Source organism: Botryllus schlosseri, chromosome 4 (assembly GCF_051294905.1).
Source record: "Botryllus schlosseri isolate E-star chromosome 4, Bs_hap1, whole genome shotgun sequence".
Classification (NCBI taxonomy): Eukaryota; Metazoa; Chordata; class Ascidiacea; order Stolidobranchia; family Styelidae; genus Botryllus; species Botryllus schlosseri.
The window spans coordinates 23,274,731-23,297,948 of NC_137239.1; the positions used below are offsets into that span (position 1 = coordinate 23,274,731).

At 40.3% G+C, this 23,218-nt stretch overlaps 2 protein-coding genes across 2 annotated transcripts in view; both read right to left on the minus strand.

The window, feature by feature from the left end:
- Positions 1-3,154: 3,154 nt before the first annotated feature.
- LOC145437510 (thioredoxin-like protein 4A) lies at positions 3,155-5,496 on the minus strand. Its single transcript, XM_080314773.1, has 3 exons — positions 5,216-5,496; positions 4,744-4,871; positions 3,155-3,578 (listed from the first exon to the last, which is right to left on the minus strand). Exons 1-3 carry the CDS (start codon positions 5,342-5,344, stop codon positions 3,407-3,409), a joined length of 429 nt encoding a protein of 142 aa, XP_080170899.1. The 5' UTR covers positions 5,345-5,496; the 3' UTR covers positions 3,155-3,406.
- The window catches only part of LOC145437495 (pseudouridylate synthase PUS7L-like), a 140,657-nt gene continuing 122,883 nt past the window's right edge, over positions 5,445-23,218 (minus strand). Inside the window, exons 2-10 of the mRNA XM_080314755.1 lie at positions 14,984-15,696; positions 12,753-12,938; positions 12,534-12,693; positions 11,116-11,311; positions 10,846-10,974; positions 10,273-10,378; positions 8,995-9,260; positions 7,866-8,101; positions 5,445-7,193 (exon numbers count right to left, since the gene is read on the minus strand). Coding sequence (XP_080170881.1) covers positions 6,941-7,193; positions 7,866-8,101; positions 8,995-9,260; positions 10,273-10,378; positions 10,846-10,974; positions 11,116-11,311; positions 12,534-12,693; positions 12,753-12,938; positions 14,984-15,629 — 2,178 coding nt within the window. The 5' untranslated portion in view covers positions 15,630-15,696 and the 3' untranslated portion in view covers positions 5,445-6,940. The remainder of the gene's footprint in view (positions 7,194-7,865; positions 8,102-8,994; positions 9,261-10,272; positions 10,379-10,845; positions 10,975-11,115; positions 11,312-12,533; positions 12,694-12,752; positions 12,939-14,983; positions 15,697-23,218) is intronic.

Sequence of the window (23,218 nt, forward strand, 5' to 3'; positions counted from 1 at the left end):
CGGCCTTTATGCTTGAGGTTTTGCCCACCGAATCGTTGTATCAAGCCCTAGCATCTATCAATTCTCACGCTTATTGAATGCCATCGCAACTTTCTAGAGTTCCCCACTAGAAGTTACGAACACTGACAACAGTCTTCCTTTTTACCGCCGCACAGAACTCCACGACTTCATCTAGGCGACCTTGTCAGCGACGGTGCAAGGCTGCCGTTTCTAGTTGCCAGCGTTACCCTCTACCAACCAGTGTTGGGATCAAGTCACTACCTTCGAGTCACGAGTCATTTCGAGTCATTGCACATTTTGACTCGAGTCAAGTCAAGTCAATCGATTTTTGGAGGTGACTCGAGTCAAGTCGAGCCAAGTCAAGTCACGAGTCAAGTCACAATTCAAGTCAAGTTGCCTTTTCGAAGTATGAAGCATGATTACGTCATTGCATTTTGCTAGCTGTCTGAATTACAGATTGAGTGGTCATTGATTCTGAACCGATGAACGAATATAGAGTTAAATATACAGAGTTAAATATAAAACTACGTAAGAAATTGCATAGCCTCAGTTTCTAGTTATCAGCCAAAATAGAGAATAAAGAAACGAATTGATAAGATGCAATACATTACTCATTTATACATATTGATATGACGCAATTCGAATCTGCGCCAATGGTTAAGGAGTATATAAACTATATCCTATTACCATTTCAATAAAACAAGAGGTTTGGTTAAGGTAAGAACAGAGAACAGAAATAGACATTTTGCTATTAAATTACTTTACTACTAGTTTACGACAACGTAAGCTGTAAGCTTCGATCACTTCGTTTCTAGTCAATTTATTTGTGAGACAATGGAGGCTTAGTAAAATGCACGATCAGTGAATGATTGGTCGCTCTTGCACGGGTTACACCAGCGTTTCGCGAACAATCCGAACATATGCAAGAAACAGTGATTTTTATCGACACATATTACTTGATGACTCGAAATTGACTCGTGAATTTTGCTCCGAGTCACGAGTCAATCCACATTTCTGATACGCCGAGTCAAGTCAAGTCGAGTCATTTAAGCAAAGTGACTCGAGTCAAGTCAAGTCATACGAAAAAGGTGACTCGAGTCACGTCATGACTCGAGTCATCCCAACACTGCTACCAACACCACAAAACACTTTTCTTAACAGTAATGAATACCCTGCTTCTAAGCGTATTTAACGCTGGAACACGGAATGGATTGCGAGTTTTAGTACGACCGAGGTCCACTCCAGAATTCCTACCCAAGTGTTAGATGTCTATCCAAGCTCCTCCTCCCCATGTGATCCGCGTTAGCGGTGTCTTACAAAGCCCACCACGAAAACGGGACGCGCTACAAGTCGGCAAGTAAGTCTGTCTGTCTGGTGTAACCAGAGGTGGTCAGTAACGAAGTACTTCTACTTCGTAATATTTTGCGATCTACTTACTTACTTTTCGCTATTTTCAGTTTGTCAAGTAGAAGTATAGTTTATTCCTCCAATCAGAAAGATAGCTATTAGAGGAATTTCGGGGCTGTTTTCACGGAGTATCAACATTTCATTTTCCTAAAAGTTGAGTTGAGCCCAAAATTTTCGTCGCGCTCAGTGGATAAGGAGTAACCAGTATGATTTCACGAAAGTATCGATGCATATAATTTAGGTAGCGAGTTGGCGTGGTCTCGTTCATACGGCTTTTACGCCCTTCGCCCACATGAAATATTTCATCACAGAATATACGACTCATCGAAACGTTTGAAACTGATGTTTCGCAATCTAGCATTTACTTATCATTAGGGCTGGGCATAATGATTCGAGTACTCGAATCTGAATCGAGTAATAATTCTAATGATTCGAGTCGAGTAGTAAAAGACGATTTTTCGAGTACTGAAATTATATGCTCCTCGCCACTGCAAGTAAATTTATTAACGTAAATTGTAGTTTCGGTACTATTTTCCACTGTGGTAGCCTTGAAACCTTAATTGGCCTATCGCAGCATACGAAACATATAGTACAGAGCTACGAAACTTCCTGGAAATAACACATTTCCGAAGTCATGATCATCCCACAATTGTCATAAAGTGAAACGAAATCGGTATGGTCGAAAAAGTACCAAAGTATCTTTAATGTGATGCGTAACATGCATTATATTCTTTGTGGCGGCATAAAAGTTGCATATTTGAACTTGGACATCTTAAATTCTGTTATGACGTCATAATAAGTGATACTCGATTACTCGACTCGACTCGAAGCATAATACATGATTCAGAATCGATGAATCACCCAGGTACTCGAATTTGCCCAGCCCTACTTATCATATCGTAATCGTATGGCGTGTCCTAATCTGGAAAAGTTGACTCCGAATTTTTTTAGTTTTAGAGCTGTTTTAGCATACCACCTTTGAAACTTTCTGAACTAAAGACATGAAATACATTTTCCGCTTTTAGAAGTAGTATTTATATTTCACTTTCAATTCCCAGCATCATTTACTTTGAGTTCTAATTAATATCAGTTCGTTTGGATCTGGATAACATACATGTTGAAGTATAAAAGCAAGCGCTTTTAATTTCCGGAAATAAAGCTACACAATATGGCATTTTTACGATCCACAATATTTTTATCAACGTTTACTAATCGCGTTTACCCCGCATCCGATACAACTTCTCCGTATTGCTCTTCGACTAAACTACGGGCCTTGCAATATGGGAGAGTGCGCCATACCATGATATATTCTAAAACGTGATGTTCGAGTAAACAGAGGATCAGTATCGCATTTCCTTATCAATACTATCATTTTCATCCCATGATGCGGACGAATGCTTAGGCTGTCGAAAATTGGATACCTCCTGGTATGCATCAATATGAATCAATCTCAGCACCGTTCGCATAGCTCAATTTGCACCTTTTGACAATCCATGCGAGAGAATTACGATCGTTTTCACAACTACTTACTTACTTGAGTTGATTTAAAGTCGGTCAATTCTTCTTCTAATTCAAGTAGTTTTAGGTTGCTCATGGAAGAAGTACTTCTACTCGTACTTGAGTGGATTTTTTCGTCGCTACTTCTACTTCTACTTGAGTAGCTTTCTCGACTTCTTTGACCACCTCTGGGTGTAACTGACCATAGCGTCACCATGAATATCAAAACAATGACAACTGCAACAATAAATACCATGATCCAAAATGTATTTTCTGTATTCGGCCACGAAGACACGAGTTTTATAGACCAACGTATATCAACAATGAACAACCCCGTCACTCCAGCCTAACCCGAGATGACCACAGTATATTTATATCCATTTCTCGAGTCTGATTACGCAGTAGCCGGCGCAGTCCCAACGCAGCAAAGTGTCGTGAACAGCTCGCGAAACTGATTGACCGCGAGGCACGGCAATTTACAAACGTAACTCGGTAAAGGCATTCAGTAGCGATACTTGGTCGAATAATCCTTCGGCGACACGACCAGACCTCTGCCTTTCCTGGCGCCGCGAAACACGGTCTCAACTATGTCGATCATTTCCTGCTTGTCCTCCATGGGCCAGTTGATCTTATTGTTGTTACCGGTGCCCAGATCGATCATGATGTGTTTATTCCTGAGCAAAAACAGCACTGCCATAAGCAAACGATGCCATAGCCGGGAACGACATCTCTGTCGGAAGCGACAATATTATTAGCAATGTGATAACTAGGGCAAATTTTTGCAACTTTTGCAACATTTTTTTTTTACAACTTCCGGCAGCTTCCTAAATACTAACAAGTGGTGTTTTAAGCTGTTTGGCAGAATCTTATATTGCAAGTTTGCAACTTTTCTTCATTTTTTCATGCAACTTTTTGCAACTTGATCGATTTTTCATGCAACTTTTTGAAACTCTTTCCGATCATTCATGCAACTTTTTGCAAGTTTTTTAGATTCTTTATGCAACCAACTTTTTACTGGAAATATTTGGCACTATATGTAAGTAGATCGCTTGATTGTTTCACCATTGTTTAAATTAGAGGTTTATTCTGATTTGACACACATTCAAGGCAAGACCGCCGAAAATTGTATTTTCACTGGGTCAATTTTATCAGGCTATAGATTTTGTTGAATTCGCCAACATCGAATTTTGCTACAGTGTCTTGGACATGGAACGATCAGAGTATCTAATACCCTAATAATTTCGAGAAACTTGTCCATAAATGCAACTTTTTAGTGAAACTTTAGTGAAAATGAAATGCAGCTTTTTAGTGTGGCTTTTGGGAAAAATAAGTGCTACTTTCCACGGATTTGACTGCACAAAAACTTGCCTTAGTGAAAACGTTTCTCAAACATTGTTAAACCACAGCTCACAGCGTTCCAACAAAATTGTGATAACGCAAGAGCGGCTACGATGCTAGCAAACCAGAATCAAATCTACATTGTAATACTCTGAAAAAAAACCTCATTGAGTAACCACCTCTGGTCGCAAGATCATTTGGTGTTAGTGTTCTATGGAGTTGGGCACTACGTAACCTTGGGAACGATTGATATTTTGTTTGTGAGCCAGGTCTACTTTATGATGATTTTAAATCAATCCTGACCAGAAACTATTCCAATCTGGGTACTGATGCCCATGTATAGTGAAATGTAAGGAATCACTACCGAAGACATTGACAAATTCATAAGCACTAGGCCCGTGATTTGACATCGCCGCAAAATTCTCAATGAAGTAATATGATTCACTACAAGAATGTTAAAACTATGGGACCTGTGGACAGATAGTGCAGTTTGTCACTCACCTGTAGAAGAACATCGTGGTGCAGGGGTCGTACAACTCGTACATTTTATTGAAATCTGGCACCGCCGTGATATCGACCAAATAGCACACGGCGAAATTCTTCACTTTATCGGCAATGCTGTAGAGCGTCTAAAAAGGGAACACCAAGTGCATTATTATCTCTAACTTTCCGATGGATCGGGGGGGGGGGGCGTGGGCCAGTAAATCGTGAGCCTAAGCATCTCGAACCCAGTTGATCTGTAGTATGCAGTGCAACGCAAGGTTTAACGCAACCTAGACATGAATATCAATACCAAGCACCAGGGGGCAGAAATGATCAAAGTAGTTATTGTTGGTGCTCAACTACTGGAATACAAGCAGAATCAGCGATTTCCAAGCAAGCTCCGATTAAATCTGAAATCACAGAAGACTCTTCGACCACAAAATAAAGAAATATCTTCTCGCAATCGGCAGAAAGTGTGCGGGCATCATACCTCGTCCATCTTCATGCAGGCTGGGTCCCAGTCGTGCCCGAACCTGATTACAACAACTCTCTCCTGCTCATTCAAGATGGCCTGGTCCACTTGCCATCCGTTGGTTAAATGCGGCAGCATGTACGACATGATTGGGCTGGAACCGTGGTGGCGGCGACCACACCGACTTTGCAGAAATCCGCTCGAAAGCTCAGAGTATAAAATTTCTAAAATGAACCAGTCTACTATATCTGAGAAAAAGATACAATCTCGATCAGCAAGACTCGGAAATTAAGATACTTCTACAGCCGAATATCAAGCGTTCTGCATAGTACAGAGTGAATATATTCACACTGTCTGTCATTAAAAGCACCGAGAGGAAATGTCTTACCAAAGCAGTCAAAGTAGCTACTGATTATGGAGCCTAAGTAAAGGTATCATTGTAAAAATACTAATCAGACATGGGTTGAACAGTACAGATTGCCAAAGCATACCAACAATACATCATGAGAGTAGAAGATGACGCTTGCACAGAACTAATGCAGCATGATACGGTTCGTCCTATATATATGCAACTGAATACTTTGAACATTTGATGCGGTTGAAACTGCCGCGGGCTGACACGAGTCCACAATCCAGATGATGATTATCAAGTAAGACGTTATACACTCAGCATATGTGGTCGAAGTAGTCGGTCTTATTGTTCGAGTAGAAATAAAAGTAATGCCATAATTTTCCATTGAGTAGACAGTGCCGATTTCCAAGATATGCCACAGCAGCTGCAAGGGAAAGCAGAAAAATGCAAAGTATAAGTACTCAAGTTAACAGTTTCAAAACGTAGATTCGGTCGAGAGGGTCGCATACGTTTAGTTGTTATGGGAGTTGGCGACCTTCAAAATTACAAGATGCGTCTCCGTAACTTACATACAACGTGTAAGGCCAAGTCACAAGTCAATCTCGCTTTTACAGTTTTGACTCGAGTCAAGTCGAGTCATTTTCAATTCACCACTGAGTCAAATCCGGGTCCAGGTCAGCGAGCAGAGTGTCGGGTCCGACTCATGGTATTATGACACGAGTCTAAGTCGATTCGACACACAGATTGACTCGAGTCAAGTTGAGTCCGTATTTTGAGAAAATGACTCGAGTCACCAGAAAACCGTGACTCGAGTCATTACAACCCTGCTAATTATATTCAGTCGCCTCATTATATGGGCTTTCTCAAGCGGTTCTTCTTACAATTTCGATTATACAAGTGACGCAAACTTATACCAAATAACCTTGTACTTTTCAAAATCCAAAGTATCAGAAGCAAGTGGCCGCCTACGTAGAAGTTGAAGTAGCCAACAACAGTGATTACTAGTGCGATTTTTTTAACCTAAAAAACAGAAGATTTCACCTTATAAATCTAAATTATGGCATTTTTTACCTCAAATAACTTGATTTTGACAAAAATTTGCACCGTGTATGTAAATTAAGTGTTTTCACACATAACGTTAGAATTGTACTACTTATCTTCATTTCTGGTTGGAACTGTCTGTCCTTACGAAGCAGTTAGGCCTGCAAAAAAATTTTGGACTCAAAATCTGACAGATTTTTACATGAAAAAATTCATTTTAACGAAATCTGGACCTCTGAAGAATTCCAGTAGTCACATAACGCATTATGGTAGAAATACTACTAGAGTGCGGTACTCCGAAACACTATGTGCACTTCACTACAGACCGCCTCTGACATGGCGTTACAGCATTACATCAAATGTCCCTTGGTCAGCTCTGACAAGAAAGTGGTCGCGTAGCAAGAAGGCGGCAGCTCAAATCTCAATTCCATATCAAAATCTTCCCAGCGCGGGGATTCTTCAGTCTTGTAAGACGGGTTATTATCAGTTTTATTATCGCCTTCCTCTTCCGGGCATTCTATCTTGCCAGCGACGTCCGAGGATAGTGCTCTGTCTGAGTTTTCGTTCGGAACGGATTTCGTTGAACCTTTGTGAGGTAATATCCTGCGTGGAAGAAAAGATCTATATCGAAACAAAGCATGCACTGATTTCAAGTAAAGTGGCGATCGCCCTCACACAATGCGCGGTTGCTAGAGAGGGTCAAAGTGACTCATTGTGACTCAAGACGAAGTAGAAGTAAAACTTCAAATTCCTTATCAATTTCAAGTAGAATTAGTAAGTGGGGTCTGAAACGTACTCAATCAAGTAATTTGTTCAAGGGGTCACACGTTGAGGTTGACCAAAGGTAGCTATATTCGAAATTGAGCTTGTAGCCCAAAGTCACTGATACCACTAGATACAGATCCAACCTTCAAAAATATATCGTGTTACCGTGATTCAGAGGCAGTATTTGACGCAGTCTTATCTTATCACCCAAAGAACTGACACAAACTCATCCCGAAACTACTTTCAAATTTTCAAATTGTAAATATTGTCAAACGAAAGTAGTTTTGCCTACAAAACTGTTTAGCAGAATTGAAATTAATCTATAAACATGGCCACTTGAGCAAGTGGAGCCAAGAAGTCAAAACCTACAGGAGTACTCCAAAAATGCGGATATGCTTCATCACTGATACCTTCTGGTAGAACTGTTAGTAACTGACTATTCGATGCCGTTCTTAGAGCACACAGACCAACAGAAGTCGATAGCAACGCAAATTAATCTACGACGCTCACTTGTGAGATAGCTCTCGCGGAAACTCGATCAGTTTCCTGTACGCGCCCGGCGCGTGAAGCTTCAGGGCTGGAATTCGGAAGGGGTGGTTCTCGGCGATCGAAAATCCGACCAGGGCGTCGCGATATTCCGCCTCCAAACAGGGCGGGTAACTGACTTGACTGCCGGGAGTCGGTAAGACCACGTCTTTCATGGCGAAGGTGTCCTCGGCAATATCTTTTTCCGTTACGATCACAATCTAAAGTGTGGCGATGTAAGTTCATTGGTGACGCAAACCGCTGATCAGTTACATAGTGCCGATAAGTGGACTGCGCAGGAAACAGAATTATTAGGGTACATCGCCATTAAAATGAGAAACTAACGAGTCGGAAAGAATGTATGATATCATGAATTTTGAATGTATTCGCAATGTCATGATTTTACATGATCGAAACTAGAAATTCATTCTCCACTATTATTGTTCGACGCAAATATGTTTGTTTTCGAGTTAATTCGTCCAGTAGCAAAATATGCGCCTTCATTCCAAAAGTAGTAATTATTTCATGAAAATATAGTTTCAATACTTTAGCCCAGCGCTCTTTAACAGGTGTGCGCGGTACTTCCTAGGGTGCGTCAAAATATGCATGGGGTACGCCAGCAGAGAAGGCTGCATAGGGGTACATGAGAAACACTGTACATAAATTTGTAATATACTAACTGAAGAGTTTATTCAAGCGAACAGAACAGAAAGTCCTGACATGCGGGGCAACAGAAAACGAATGGATACCGGTATCGTCGTGTAATCGACGCTGTACAACACAATTCAGTAATTGTAACCAAGTAATGATACTGTCCAATCACGATACACATCATAAATCAGTGGTTGATATTCTGTGGGTGAAACTCGTGATTATGTCGACCTGATTTCAGTAACCAGCCTGTGAATAAGTCGTCATCAGCTACTGAGGGGAAGCGACAGCGTTTTCTTAGTCATTAGCACATGCTGATGGTAACTTTTAGTGCGGCAGCCCTGAAAAGGGTGCACCACACCAAAGAAGGTCGAAGAACACTGCTTTAGCCCACCATTTGAGTCTCAAAACTTCGATTGGCTACAATTTGAATTATTCAGTACAAAACAAACGCAAAAATTACCTCCGTCTCATCCGGTGCGTTAGAATCTAACGTCTTTTTAACCAAATCCCCGACAACAACCACATCTCCGTACTTGATCAACCTGCTCGTAGCCATCAAGTTCCACACATGGCTACAGAAGCTGTGAACGTACAACAGCCTCGCCGTGTACGGCAGGCCAAGCAGTGCTTTCGCGCAGGCTTCGTCGTCAATCGATGCGTATCGCTTCAGAGTGCGCAATACAGAAATCTCACGCATTTTATTGGACGGCATGAGTCGCAACGTCTCTGAAGAAAATCGGGACACAGAGATTGAGCGATTTCAAACCTCAACTGCTGTCAGCATTTTTTCTACCGGCAAATACATCGCAGAATTCGTAGGCACGTTTTTTGCACTTTTTTCACGGAAAATGCGATATAAATGATGTTCAGATGCTGGACATGATCAACAACTTGACACAGGACTGCTGCGAGCAATTTTTTTCAATTCGAATCAAAACAAGACACAAATCAACGTACAGCTTACTTCCAGTCCATTTATTACTACAGTAATGTCAGATATCTAGATTCTTAACGATACTGACGAAATATCTGACAGAGCCTACACCAGTGGTTCTTAAAGTATGGGTCGCGACCCAAACATAGGTCGCGAAGGGTATAATTTTGGGTCGCGACGGAACCAGAGCGGTCCTTTAATATGTATGTAATATTATTTGAGGTCATTGCAACAACAAAATATGTTCGCTTTTCGCGCGATTTACTGTAGTTGGTTTGAGCATATCAGAGGTCGCTGAGTTTGGTACCACGGCCAATAAGCGAGACACGCGGAGAAGTCGCCACCACAACATGACTTGATCATGAAAATGTGCCGACCTTTGTATTAAACAAATTGGTTTGAATTCATGATAAGATTTTTTCAACATTGGTTTCTCTGGAAAACACCGTCGGAGACCTGGGACGCTTTAGTGTAGAGTTGTACAACGAGCGGTTGCCGGTTTATGAGGCCAAAACCCGTTCACGCTTGGACACATGAATATATGGCGTTGGGCCAACATACGGCTGGGCAAAGTGCGGTGCCAAAAAGTTCGGTGGCGATAATTGACCGTCGCTGGGTGGCCAAACCCTTCGTTATTGATATAATTGGTCGGCACCCAAATGCATTCATTTTGGTGTGTGTTGCTTGGGTCGCGAGATACCACTAAAAGTCAGATTTGGGTCGCGGTCTAAAAAGTATAAGAACCACTGGCCTACACGAATCTTGATTTAAAGCAGAGCGATTCATCACGATATGGACGCGAACCTTCGACATTTTTAGTTTTCTGAAAGTGTAATTTCGCCGCGTTTGCTTCATCGGAACTGCGGTGTGTACTCTCAGTAGGCATCAGCAGAAATTTCACCGCCTTACTCTGAGAACAAAAAGAATTGATTAGAAATAGCATGAAAGATATATATCTGGTTGCGCCATTGGGCTGGATTTTAGTGAAATATACAGATGACAGGGCATTAAGGGGCGTATCACGACATTGGTGTATTTCTCGACTAAACAATCACAAATCGTGGGCCTATAAAGCACAGTTACCGTATCCCAGAATGCAAAGTTCGGGAGAGTAAAATAGAAAATGCCAAGTAAATACCATTCAGTCGCAATTCAAAATAATCAAACGCTATTCGGGGTGAGACATCTAATTAACCACAATGAGCTCAGCCCCCTTCACAAAACTACAGAATATTTTATTATAAATCGATCTGGGACAAAATTTATCAACTATACAATCTATGCCGACATGCTGTTGACGAATCCTGAAGGCACAAATAAGATAATTTGCCACGATACAATCTCCTCTGCCAACTTTACTCAAAAATTTCAACTTACAAAGTTACTTTGTAACATCGCCAATCCAATCGCAGGAGCTTCCAAATTGGTGAGTAACGGCTCATTCTCACTGTTCTCAATTCGCCGACCAAACCTTTGAGGTCCGAAATAATTCACAAAACCAGTAGTCTGAAATTTCAGATCACAATCGTCAAAATAAATCTGTGACATCATTTCGATGCAGAAAATCTTTGTTCCGGCCAAATTTCAGTTCTAATTACAGCATTGCAGTGTGTCACATCATACACACCGACATTAGTTAGTTAGTACCTTGACATTATCCAGTTCACGTTCAACGCTCTGAATTACTGAGCAGCCATCCGTGTCAGCATTCAGATTGCGGATGCTAGTAAGCCTGATACAGAACCGATTTCCGCGTAATTCACCCAACCGTATTGTCCGCGACACTAGGTGGCAGTTCGAAACCTTGAGGTATTTAGGTAGCGACTTGCATGCAGCCGCAAATCTGAATGAAAACAGCAACAAGTCGCAGAGTGCAATGTCGCCAGTATTATTATCACCATTGTAATGTTATGTTAAAACGTTTGTGGTGCACACGAAGAATTAAAAAGGTGAAACATTCTACTTCTTTTTTCATTTCCTCACTTCAAATCATCAAAAATCAACAGCACATATTTTCAGCCTGTAAATGCACCAAATATCACTCACATCAAATGTTTCTCAGCACTAGTTAGGCAGGCCTATTGATTGCTAAAACAAACTAACAGAAATTTCTATCTAGCAGTAGCCTACATTATAAATATCACCTTAGTAATGTAGAACAGAACAAATTTCCTACGTAACCCAAATTGCATTTGTGGGAGATTGAAAGTCACTTCAAAAAAATATTAATTTATTGATGCTCTTTCTCAATGGATCGTGATGGGGCTCTTAGTCTCTACGAAGGCAAAGCTAGACCTATATATATATATATATATTATATACCGGTATATATATTAGGGGTGTTCAAAAATGACATTTTTTCTCAAATTGTACTGACTATTTAATAAAATTGTTAGGTTACCTAATATAAGCTTACACACCAAATTTGGTTCAATTCCAGCGAGTAGCCGTGCTACAGGAGAAGGTTTCCATTTATTATATAAAAATAAGTTCAAAAAAAAATTTGAAAACTTTCTGTCCACCTAATGAAAGTGTTAGGTTGTCTACAGAAACAATGTTCACTAAATTTGGTTCAATTCCAACCAGTGGAAGCGGAGTTATCGCCATGTAAAAATTTGGATTATCAATGACATAGTATTTACGGTGACCAACTCTTGAATTATTTATTATAAGTGTGCCCACCATAAATACTATTTTATTCAAATCCGAATTTTTCGACAGCAATAACTGCACTTCCGCTGGTTGGAATTAAGCCAAATTTGGTGAACATCTTTTCTATTTACAACCTAACACTTTCATGGGGTGAACAGAAAATATTGAATTTTTTCATCTATTTTTATATAATAAATAGAAACTTTATTCTCCTGTAGTAATGCGGCTACTGGCTGGAATTGAACCAAATTAGGTAGGTAACCTAACAATTTTATCAAGTAGCCAGTACAATTTGAGAAAAAAAAGTCATTTTTGAACAACCCTAATATATTATACTATTGCTAAGCATAATTCCTAAACACACAAGAGCATGTCAGGCAATTTTGTAAAGAAAACAACATTCTCATTATTACTTCTGGGGTGATATTCCTGTCACCGTACATTTTTGGGTGGTGATAGCTCTCTTGTCCTTGATGCCAGCGAAATTGAACATATTGTGCGGAATATTCAAATGACGACCGATGTGATGAATCGCGCCGTACGTTTCGCAGTTCTTTTTCCATAAAGTAAATGCTAAACGTACAATTACAATTCAAGTATCCAAACTCAAAGCTAGGAAAGCACTCACTAACCAGTAATGATCACTTCATCTCCAGATGCCGACCGATTGTTCTTCACGAGATGAGGCTTGCGTCGAATTGCTATGAGCCTGGGGTTATTATTTTCCTTGGAAGGCAAAGTCCTAGCTTCCATGAATTTACCAAAACAGCTTGCTATTAAATGATGGAGTTTTCGTCGCACCTCTTTGGAGAAGTCGCCTAAATGAGAACAGTCCCTTTTAGAATACATTGAGCTGCTTCAATGTAAGGAAATTTATAATCTGTGGTGTTGCATGTGGTATTGCAACACTTTATATGATTGGAAAATCATTTATTCAAGAACATTTGGTCTAAACTGCACATAGATTCTATAACGACCGTAACAGTGATCTATCCCGGGACAATGAACAGGGAAACATATCATCAAGCACCATTGCACATAACAAGCCTGTGGTGTCCAACCATTTTTCTCAGCAGACCGGTTCACATTTTACAATTCTGCTGCATCACTCCAAAGCAAAGACGATTTTAAATTTGTTTATATGTGCATTACAACTGCATAGGTTTATCGAAGAAATTACAATTGCTAAATAGGCAATCAATCGCTTCAAGATTGAGAACCCAGAGCGAAAGTGAATCTGTCCTGCCGTGAAGCTTTCTTGTTCAAGCACCAAAATTGTGCCACATTGTAATGTTAGCTGTTTAGCTGCAATATTAAATGATTCAAAATTTCATCAGATTTCAAAGTCGTTTGGTGCGAATATATCTTGGCAGCTTTTCAGGATTCACCCTTCAATCTCCAGATTTCGGATTTTGTGATCCTATGTAGGAGGGTGACACAAATGGGTTAACACAATAAAATGGTCGATTTCTTTCAGAGATGAGGATCCACGGAGTTGGGGGTCCGGACCCGCTGCATTTTAGTACACGGCGAAAATGATATATTCGGCCCGGGCTATCAGTCTAAACCAGGGGTGGGCAAACTTTTGAGCTCGCGGGCCGCATTCAACATCTGAATCCATTCGCGGGCCGCACCATATAAAATTGGGATTATAAGCCAAAACGCAATATTAGTATTTGATTGTATAGTGAGGACATGGAGATAATATATGTGCTTATTTAAAACAAACCAAACATTGCCTTGATGATATCGTACACGCGTCAGAAACATAGTGACGAGATTTCATAGGCTGGTCGACCTCAATAATCAATTTGTCAAAACTATAGAGATGAAAGTCGGTTGTTCCGATTCTTAGAACAGAATTGAAATTTAAATCTGTGAGCAGTGATCTGTTCATAGATTTACTAATTCCACTTGTGGTTCAGTTCCAGGACACATAATTCTGACAGCGCTTCTACTAGGCCTATGTGTAGATAAAATATAAAGACCCCAATTCCACGCATACAGAGAGCGAACCTACCTAAGACACGCGCGAATCGTTTTTTATAAGCACATCACTGAAATAATTAAAACTGGAGTGGCCAATCTGAAATACCACTCGTGATCCAAATTGTGTCAATCTCGTTTAGGATTGCTGTGATGTTTAGCAGTTGAAACCTTTCAAACTGCGTGGGCCTTGAGATCGGGCTGTCACTTTAGAAATTAAACATAAAATAATATAGGAGGTATTTACCTTAGAACAGTGGTTCTCAAACTTTTTGAGACACGCCCAACCCCTTATGATGGTGAAAGTTTTCCCAGCCCCCTTATCGTCATATCACAAAACGCAACCAGGATGCTAGAAAGCCTAACGGATAATTTGATGGCATGGAAGGTTACGACTGTGGATGAGAGATTTTTAAATATGAAATTCAGACTAAATACAGAGCAATAACCATGAATCAGTGATGAATTGCGTGCAGCGCGAAAAATTTTTTGATTTGAGCTCAGGTTCGCGACCCCATTCAGATGCTTTCACGCCCCTCAGTTCGAGAACCACTGTCTCAAAATTATCATGATCAAATATACTAAAAAAAGGTTAATTAAGTTCCTGCATTAATTCGATTTTCAGTACCCATTTTATCAATATTTTAAAAAAGTTTCTTTAGACTCTTACGGACCGCACAGAACTGTGAAACGCGGGCCGTAGTTTAGCAACCCTGGTCTAAACTTTACGAAATGATTTTTTTCACATCGGTTAGTAATATTTGTACATTATTTAGGATCATGCAATTATACAATATACTAACAATGGCAAAATAAATTCTCTTTCCCCAGTATTATTCGCACAGAGTTTAATCAGCGTACTTAAATTCATGCTTACCATCGACAGTGATTTCATTCCTCAGATTTTCAAATACCTCCACGTGGATAAATTGAAAAATTTCGGAGGACTTCTCTTCACCAATCAGATTATAAAATTTCCAGTAATTTGGACACATTTCAACAGACATATCCCCACTACGGGGAGCAGTCACAGTTCTCAAATATGGATAAAGAAATCGAACACAGCGGTGCAGTGCGATTCTTTCATCACGGCCTGGATATTTTCCAAGTAAGATGGGTGCAGAAACAGAGGTGTGGCCTTTTTCTAATGTAGCACAAGTCTCACTGGCATACTTCTTCAGATTAGATAGAGTTTCAGAGGTCAAGACTTTTTCAAGCTTCAGCCTGCACCAGTCTGCATTATTCCAATAATTCGTGATATTATTTTTGTCCAGTTCAACGCACACAGTTTCAGAGACACATTTGTCTGGGATAGATGTTCTAGGGCGCTTTTCGTCACAGTCTGAAATGTCCTCATCAGCCACGCGCTTCAGATTGCTTTGCGAGTCTGAGGCATCATCGTTTTTGATCTCTCCCTTGAAGCTTGAAACTTCGTCAACGATAAAATCTCCCGGTGCCCTTTTTATTTTGGCTTCAAACCCAGGACCTTTATTGAAGAAAATCGGACACGAAGTCGACGTCATCGGGTGAAAAGCTGAAAACTCACAACGAAATCGGAATCGCAACAGAAACGCAGGTTTATGTAGTACACTCTGGAAAATATTCACGCATGTTGATTGATAATATTGACACGCCGACAGAGGACATGATAGAGATGCCTACTGAATGCTACCCAAATAGGAATCATTTTGTAGATATGGATACCAATAATATTTGAAATTATATTGTCAATTAAACAAAACCCGACAAGCAACAACTAAACATTGCCATTGCAATGAATAGTTGGTAATTTCGCTTACCGATAACACGGTCCATTGACTCTCAGATTGCCTCTCCGGATCAGAGATTGTCTGATTCCGGAGTCCGAATCCGTCTGACTCCTGCTGACGATTTGAAATTCGGAGTCCGAAAAAATCCTGTCAATACCATGCTGAATCTTCATATTTCAGTGTAAATGTCCTGCTAAAATCCAACTTTGAAAGCGAATGCAAAATCCAGATCTAGTGAAACTAAGTAAAAGACCGATGAAATCTGGCTGCTACTCCGGCTCCTGAACCCGATCGTGGCCAGTGGCAAACCTTCTCGGGATAATGCTTGAAATAAATGGGGAGCTCCACTTCATTTTGTCAAAGCGGTGACGATTTACATAACTCGACCCAAATAATAGATTACTAACCTACGGATAAAAGATCATCGCTCTATCAAATATGCGGGGCCTGATTTGTGGAACTATCGATAGTAGAACCAAAGTATCCACTATGGTGGAACAGTATCTCGTCGGCTATCCAACAGTAATCGAGCATGTCCATTGCTCACATCAAAGTCGAAATACAAGTAATTTCTACTGAATCAATTCTGGTCAGCCCTCAAGTTTACCGGACCACGACCTGCCCGGGTGTGCGTCTGACCTCAAAGACTGGTCCAAGTCGTTACGACACCTTCCTACGTTGTAAATTGCTATGTTCCTATCTTTTCATTGTATCGCAGTCTTGTGGTCGGGGATATCTAGAACTAGAGTTCGAGATATCCCTGCTTGTGGTGTTTTGAATTGATGAAAATTCTTAATCAATTGAACTGAACGTGACTGTATGGCTGAGTAACTAGATTAGCCTACAGCTAGAAACTTCTAGTAGTTCGTGATCAGATATGGTGACCCGAGCGCTCAATTTAACGAAAGTGGTGTTGAACGAAAGCGACTGTGGAAATGATTCGGAAAATATAACAGCAACTATTTCAAAATTGTCCTTAAAAGTCTAAATTTGTCATTGTTTCGTACGGGTTCAATCCAAATCTTAATCGCTAGAAAACTCGTAGCGTAGTGGTGAGCGTCGGTCGCCATCCGGGCAGGCGGCGCGGGTTAGATTCCCGCCGTCGGAGGTTATTCTGGGCTCCTCGTCCCCCACGTCGCTGTTCTTACGGCAATAAAAAAAAGCCCAGAAAGAAAGATCCAATGAAGAGAAAAAAGAGCAGGAAACAGAAAAAAACGGACCGACAAAGAAATAAAGGCTCTGACATCGGGCACTAAGTCGAAGTAGATGCCAGATCAAGAGACCCCAACTGGTTGGTTGGTCGTTCGGCACCCCCCCCCCCCCTATCATCTGTTCATTATATCACATTGTGTGCCTTGTAGCCTATAGCGGGGGAGATAGCGTAGTGGTGATCCAGTTCGATCCCCGTCGGAGGTTTATTTGGGCTCCTCTTCCCCCGCTGCCCAGAAAGCCCAGAAACAAGATCCGAAGAAAGAAAGCACTCACAAGGAATGGAAAGAACTAGTAGAAAGGGCCGCGGCTTCAATGATCAACATCGATAAAGAACTGTGACGTCGGGCACTCTAGGCCGAGGGGGATGTTTGAGTAAAGGACTGATGCGTCTCGTTCGACATCCTCCTATCTGTTCGTTACATTGCATTGTGTCTTATCGCATTGTACATTGTATGTGTAGCTTGTTCAGATGAAAATTATAACCCTATGTGTTGTATTGTATTATATCACATTGTGTGGGTGTGTTGGCCAGATCATTACCACAAAACAATCTGGATTCTAACAGAAAGTATCATATGACGTTGAACATACTACCATGTCATTGGCAGTATTATCGGTTGTTGTGCTTGGTATACAACGTTTTATTAAGGGCAATCGTGAATTTCCATAAGTGGTCAAATTTCTCCTTGTAATCGGTATTCCCAATAATGCCGCTTTGCGGTTATCGATACCTCGTAATTGGAAATTTGACAGAGCAGATCAAAGTCAAAATTTAACTAGGTTTAACTATTTAGCGCTAGCACAGAGACCATATGATACTTAGCTATATCGTCACTATTCAATTCATTACTGAGACATACATGTCAAAACCAGGAACATGTCGGTATATATGACTAGATAGAGGAGATGGGTAAGAGATTATTGGCTACATTCGATATTCAACAAACATCCTGGAATAAATACTCATCCGAGGGATCAGTCAGAAAATTTTTCCGACTGACATTAGCATTTCACCCCTGTTTATAGTTTCTTGCAGTTTAATTGTTTCATTGCTAAATTGTAACTGTACAAAAATATCGTCGTCGCCTTGGTGCAATGATAGTAAAATTAACCATCGAAAATAGTCAGTGATAGAAATATTATTACCAATGGTTAACATTCCCAAATAAGGGCTTTGTTATATACCATCGCGGGCCATTGAACACGTTGAACTTTTCACAGCTTATAACAGCTCTATTGCTACATCAACGTGAGAAACCTATGCTGATGTCGATCAGGTATTTATAGTGCTCCTATAGTGTCGATATTCGTAGGCCCGAGTGTCCCTTGTAATAGATATGGATATGGATAAGTTTTACAGATGTTGGACGAATTCAAAGCATGACTGTGAAGACGAGGAAATTGTTATTTGGATTGGGAAAGGAAAATGGAAAGTTCGCATATCAACCGCGAATAGTTGCCCGAGTGTCCCTTGTAATAGATATGGATATGGATAAGTTTTACAGATGTTGGACGAATTCAAAGCATGACTGTGAAGACGAGGAAATTGTTATTTGGATTGGGAAAGGAAAATGGAAAGTTCGCATATCAACCGCGAATAGTTGCCCGAGTGTCCCTTGTAATAGATATGGATATGGATATGGATAAGTTTTACAGATGTTGGACGAATTCAAAGCATGACTGTAAAGACGAGGAAATTGTTATTTGGATTGGGAAAGGAAAATGGAAAGTTCGCATATCAACCGCGAATAGTTGCCCGAGTGTCCCTTGTAATAGATATGGATATGGATAAGTTTTACAGATGTTGGACGAATTCAAAGCATGACTGTGAAGACGAGGAAATTGTTATTTGGATTGGGAAAGGAAAATGGAAAGTTCGTATATCAACCGCGAATAGTTGCATAATTGTTTGACGGACTCTAACGGCCGCTTCCTTGTCGACTAACCAACCAGCATGGAACGGTCTGAAATTTGGCTATACATCATACCTTGTTTGATTCCTTAATTCACTATGATTTACTAGTATTTACAAATATATGCGCTCCAAAGTTAATATCATATTATGATACTGTCAGCTTCAGGTCAGATCATAAATCCATATTACGGGCAAAAATTGAAAGTGATGATAAAACGTGGCTGAGTATCATCGGGCGGCGTTTCTATAGTGTACTTCGGCCTTCGATTGATTTGTCGGCAAATACCGTTTGATGTTCTATTGGTGAGTAGCTCAGAATGGCAAAATGTAAAAGAAATCCGAATAAGTGGAATAATTCGATCTTCTATCCGAGATGAGAGAGAGGCACCGAAACAAACTGATCACATTTAAAACACGAGTGAAACAACATTGGGCACAAAGGACTCCTATTTTCTATCCAGCTAACCATGTCAACAGCAGAAGGTCAAGCTTCTTGGCCGAGAGGGATTGCGACCCATTCGCACTCTCATATTACAATAGTGACATGGACCAGCGATATCGCAATATATTATTGTGTACCGTGGCATACCATGGCCTAGTAGGCCATGTGTGTACAAATAATCTTTTCAATCCTCTAGCGAGGTCCATGTACTGTGATAGCAAGCAATTATATATCGTTCGGCATTTCATTGTCTGATGCATTTCCGTTAATCACGCAACTACATGGGGCATATTCCATCAACCAACGGTATATATTACTTTTAAGTATATCATGACACTAAATATTGTATCCAAATACTCTGTGGAAGTAGACATTTCATTGATGCAAGTCTCAATGGTAGTTGTTGCTTTTATTTTCCCAATTATTTACTCTCCAATACGTTGAGCAAATGAGCATATAAAAATCGTTATGTCACCTTTTGAGAGTCGATGTACCTTCAGGCGGCGCGATGACAAAATTACAGTGGGTTAATTAAGCGGGTAGATTCTGCTGTCTGAATATAACTGAAATTCTGATTACTTCGAATAGCAAGTACAGGTCTCTGGACATCTACACGGTGTGTTTTCATTGAGATTAAACTCTTATAGAGGAGCTATAATACTCTAACTATCCGAGGTAAAATGTCATCTCTATACCCAGGGTTGCCATACCGTCCTTATTTCTAAGATTTGTCCTTATTTTGAAAGGCCAAGGTCTTAGAACACTCAACTGTCCTTATTTTTAAGAAATGTCCTTGTTTTCGACTTGCGTCCTTATTTTGTCTTATTTTCAACAACTACAGAACTTCGATCGTTTTCATCTGGTATCTGTGTTACATAATATTTTCAAATTAGGTTTTTGAATTGTGGTTTTATGACATAGATGAAAGTTACTCCCGTTATGTACATGGCACAGGATTTGACTTCTAAGTGGTGAGATAGCTAGGGCGGCAGAGAGGGGTAGCAGTTTAGGCTCTACCAAGCTATCGCGGCGGACCTCATTTTAGCAGTAAACAGCAGTACCAGGTTTCTGCTGTTTAGTCTAGAGCAGAATAAGCTGTGGGGAAGGCAGCATTTATTGTGTAGTGGAAAAGGGATCCGTGCAGTCGACACTTGGGTTGAAAAGTAGACAAGCTATAAATCATTGATAAATTTATCTAAATTATGTGACACATAAAGTTTTAACTACTAATAAGTCTAAATCTGATTAGTTGAAACGAGCAAGCGTAAAAACGATATTCGTGAGAGAGAATTTTAAAGTATCAAACGAAGCTTGGAGGGCGAGTGTTTTGCACATTGTAATATTTGCAATTGTGCCATTAACCTGGGGGCCATAGGAAAGACTGCTATTTCAACTCACACAAAGTATGTACAAAAACACTTTTTTAATGTTAATCTAATTTTTCGACTGTCCTTATTTTGGGTCCACGTTCATCCTATATTTAGCGTGTGTACAATTTATTAGTGGATTAAACAATATCATGTCGGTATTACCACCGTGTTTTGTCCTGTTATGGAAATATATCTTCCTCTATTTTTCTGGTCGTCGTCGAACGGCGAGATGGAGCCGTGGAAAAATATCTCAAGGCAGTTCTGAAGTAGATATTATATTCATCAAATCCCACCAGCACTCCATCTGTGTCAATAAGTAAAATTACTCGAAGAAATGCCCAGCTGCCTGGTTTACAATTGCGATCAGGAATATTTTTTATTTTTTATTTTTGTCGAGAGATTCATGGGCGACGGTTTTCAGCATGCCGCGCGATTCATAGTATTTCGTTTATTGTACGAAAAGATTGCTAGATTGTTTTAAGGCTGTTGAGTTTGACAGTTCAGTATCTCTACTCTGCGGCTATGTTCGTTTGACATCAGGCAAAATCGCATCACAATATTTCACAATGTTTTTACTGCGTAAATGTAATAAAATTGTATATATATATGCATTTTTTATCGTACTTCTAGTCTCGTTGATATTGCTTGACGCAGGTTCGTAATAATCATTCGTGTAACTGGTTTGATAAACGTAAGTAAGTTTTTCAAACGGGTATTCCGGCCATTTCTTATTTCCCGCAACATTTTACCAAGATCGTGATCGAAAGGGGCTGGGGACACCATGGTTGGAATTCAAGGCTATTTCGTATTTTGCAGCATTTATGACATGGTGATGGACTCACGCTTACCACGAATCCTTTGATTACTGAGTTTGACACAATGTGGTCATACTGCAATGGCGAATGCTGGGTAATGATCAGTTCACAATGTGCTCAAGTGAGATTAGTAGATGCAACATATGTTTGAGATTGTGGCCTGTAATTAGATATTTATCATCAGCTCACAATTTATTAACTTTGGAGAATTCGATCTCAGTTGGAACTCAGTGTAGTACACCACCAGCTCGTCATTCGCCAGAATCTAAATTAATATAGCGCGCGGGGAATATCGTGGTGTAAAATCGTCTCGTTTCAGAAAGCCGGTATATGGACTATAAAGTATTATAGACTATATATCTACTGTGCATTCGTCGGACGCCAATAAAATGTATCACCGCACAACCCACTGGGTCTGTAAACCAAAAATAAGAACGCCCCGTCATCATTCGATTGAAATGGAATATCCCACTGAATTGGGTAATGCTACGTTTCATTCTCACGATAGTCAAATCAACACCAGGTGGTTTTAGTTTGTATCAACAATTCTTTGGAATCCGCGAACGGGAGCATTGAAAGCATCGTCAGTTCACGCGTGAAATCGACTTTCGACCGAATGCAGAGTAGTACATTCGGATGTCCGGATTTAGTTTTGTTGTTTCATGAGGCGTGTGACAGGCTACAGGTGAAATGAAAACAATGCTTTATTGAGACATACAGCGTTCCGAACAACATACCCACCGCGCTTCAACTCCACAAACATTGGATTATGTAGATCACAATTCTAAATGCATTACCTGAGTGGGTAGTGATCTGATTGATATTGTCGTTCGGATCTGATTCACGCTAGGATAAGTCAATGGTTGGAACTTCGAGGTTGTTACATTATACAGTATTACAGGACGCTTCGGGCTTCAGGGTGATGTAAAATTTGCAACGAATACACGACCATTATATATAGAATTTCGAACCAAAATGACGTGTAACACCGACCTACCTTCGCCTCTTAAACTTGAGTATACATTCACCTGGGTCATCTCATCGCCACTATATTCAAACCTCACGTTACACGGACGGAGGTGGTTGTAATCTATAGCCCATATGTTACCACTCATGCTTGCGATGTTTTGAGTGCTGTGTCTCCATATTAATTAGGTGTCTTGAATTTTTGTTTGGATTGTGGAATTCGTGGCGGCTAGACATTCTGCTCCAACAATCATTATTGTAATGAACCGGTTGGCGATAAATCCATATGGAACGAGTGGATAATTTGTCAGTGTTGTGATTGCGAGAGAAAGGCGTCTCGTCGCACACGAAACGGTTTTTGATTAATCTTTCCAAATCGTGAGTTCGCGAAATGGGCCATTTTTAGAATCGTAGAAATATATCTAGATCGCGATCGTGTTAGTAACAATTTAGCACATTTTCTTCTGACTACTTCGTAGAATATTCCGGCGCAAAAGTTAAAGGTATGAAGTAACGATTAGATACGTGGTGTCGCGGTGATTAGGAAATAGTGTTATCCCTTCATCTTAGATTCGATATAGGATGCGTAGTTCTTATGAGTTCATTAAAGCCAAATAGACTTA

What these genes read in the sequence shown, in the direction of transcription:
- LOC145437510 (XM_080314773.1), bottom strand. Translation starts at nt 5,344, where the DNA reads ATGTCGTACATGCTGCCGCATTTAACCAACGGATGGCAAGTGGACCAG. An exon ending in CCTGCATGAAGATGGACGAG is followed by an intron (nt 4,872 to 5,215) that starts GTATGATGCCCG and finishes TTCCCTTTTTAG; the next exon opens with ACGCTCTACAGCATTGCCGA. An exon ending in ACCACGATGTTCTTCTACAG is followed by an intron (nt 3,579 to 4,743) that starts GTGAGTGACAAA and finishes GTTTTTGCTCAG; the next exon opens with GAATAAACACATCATGATCG.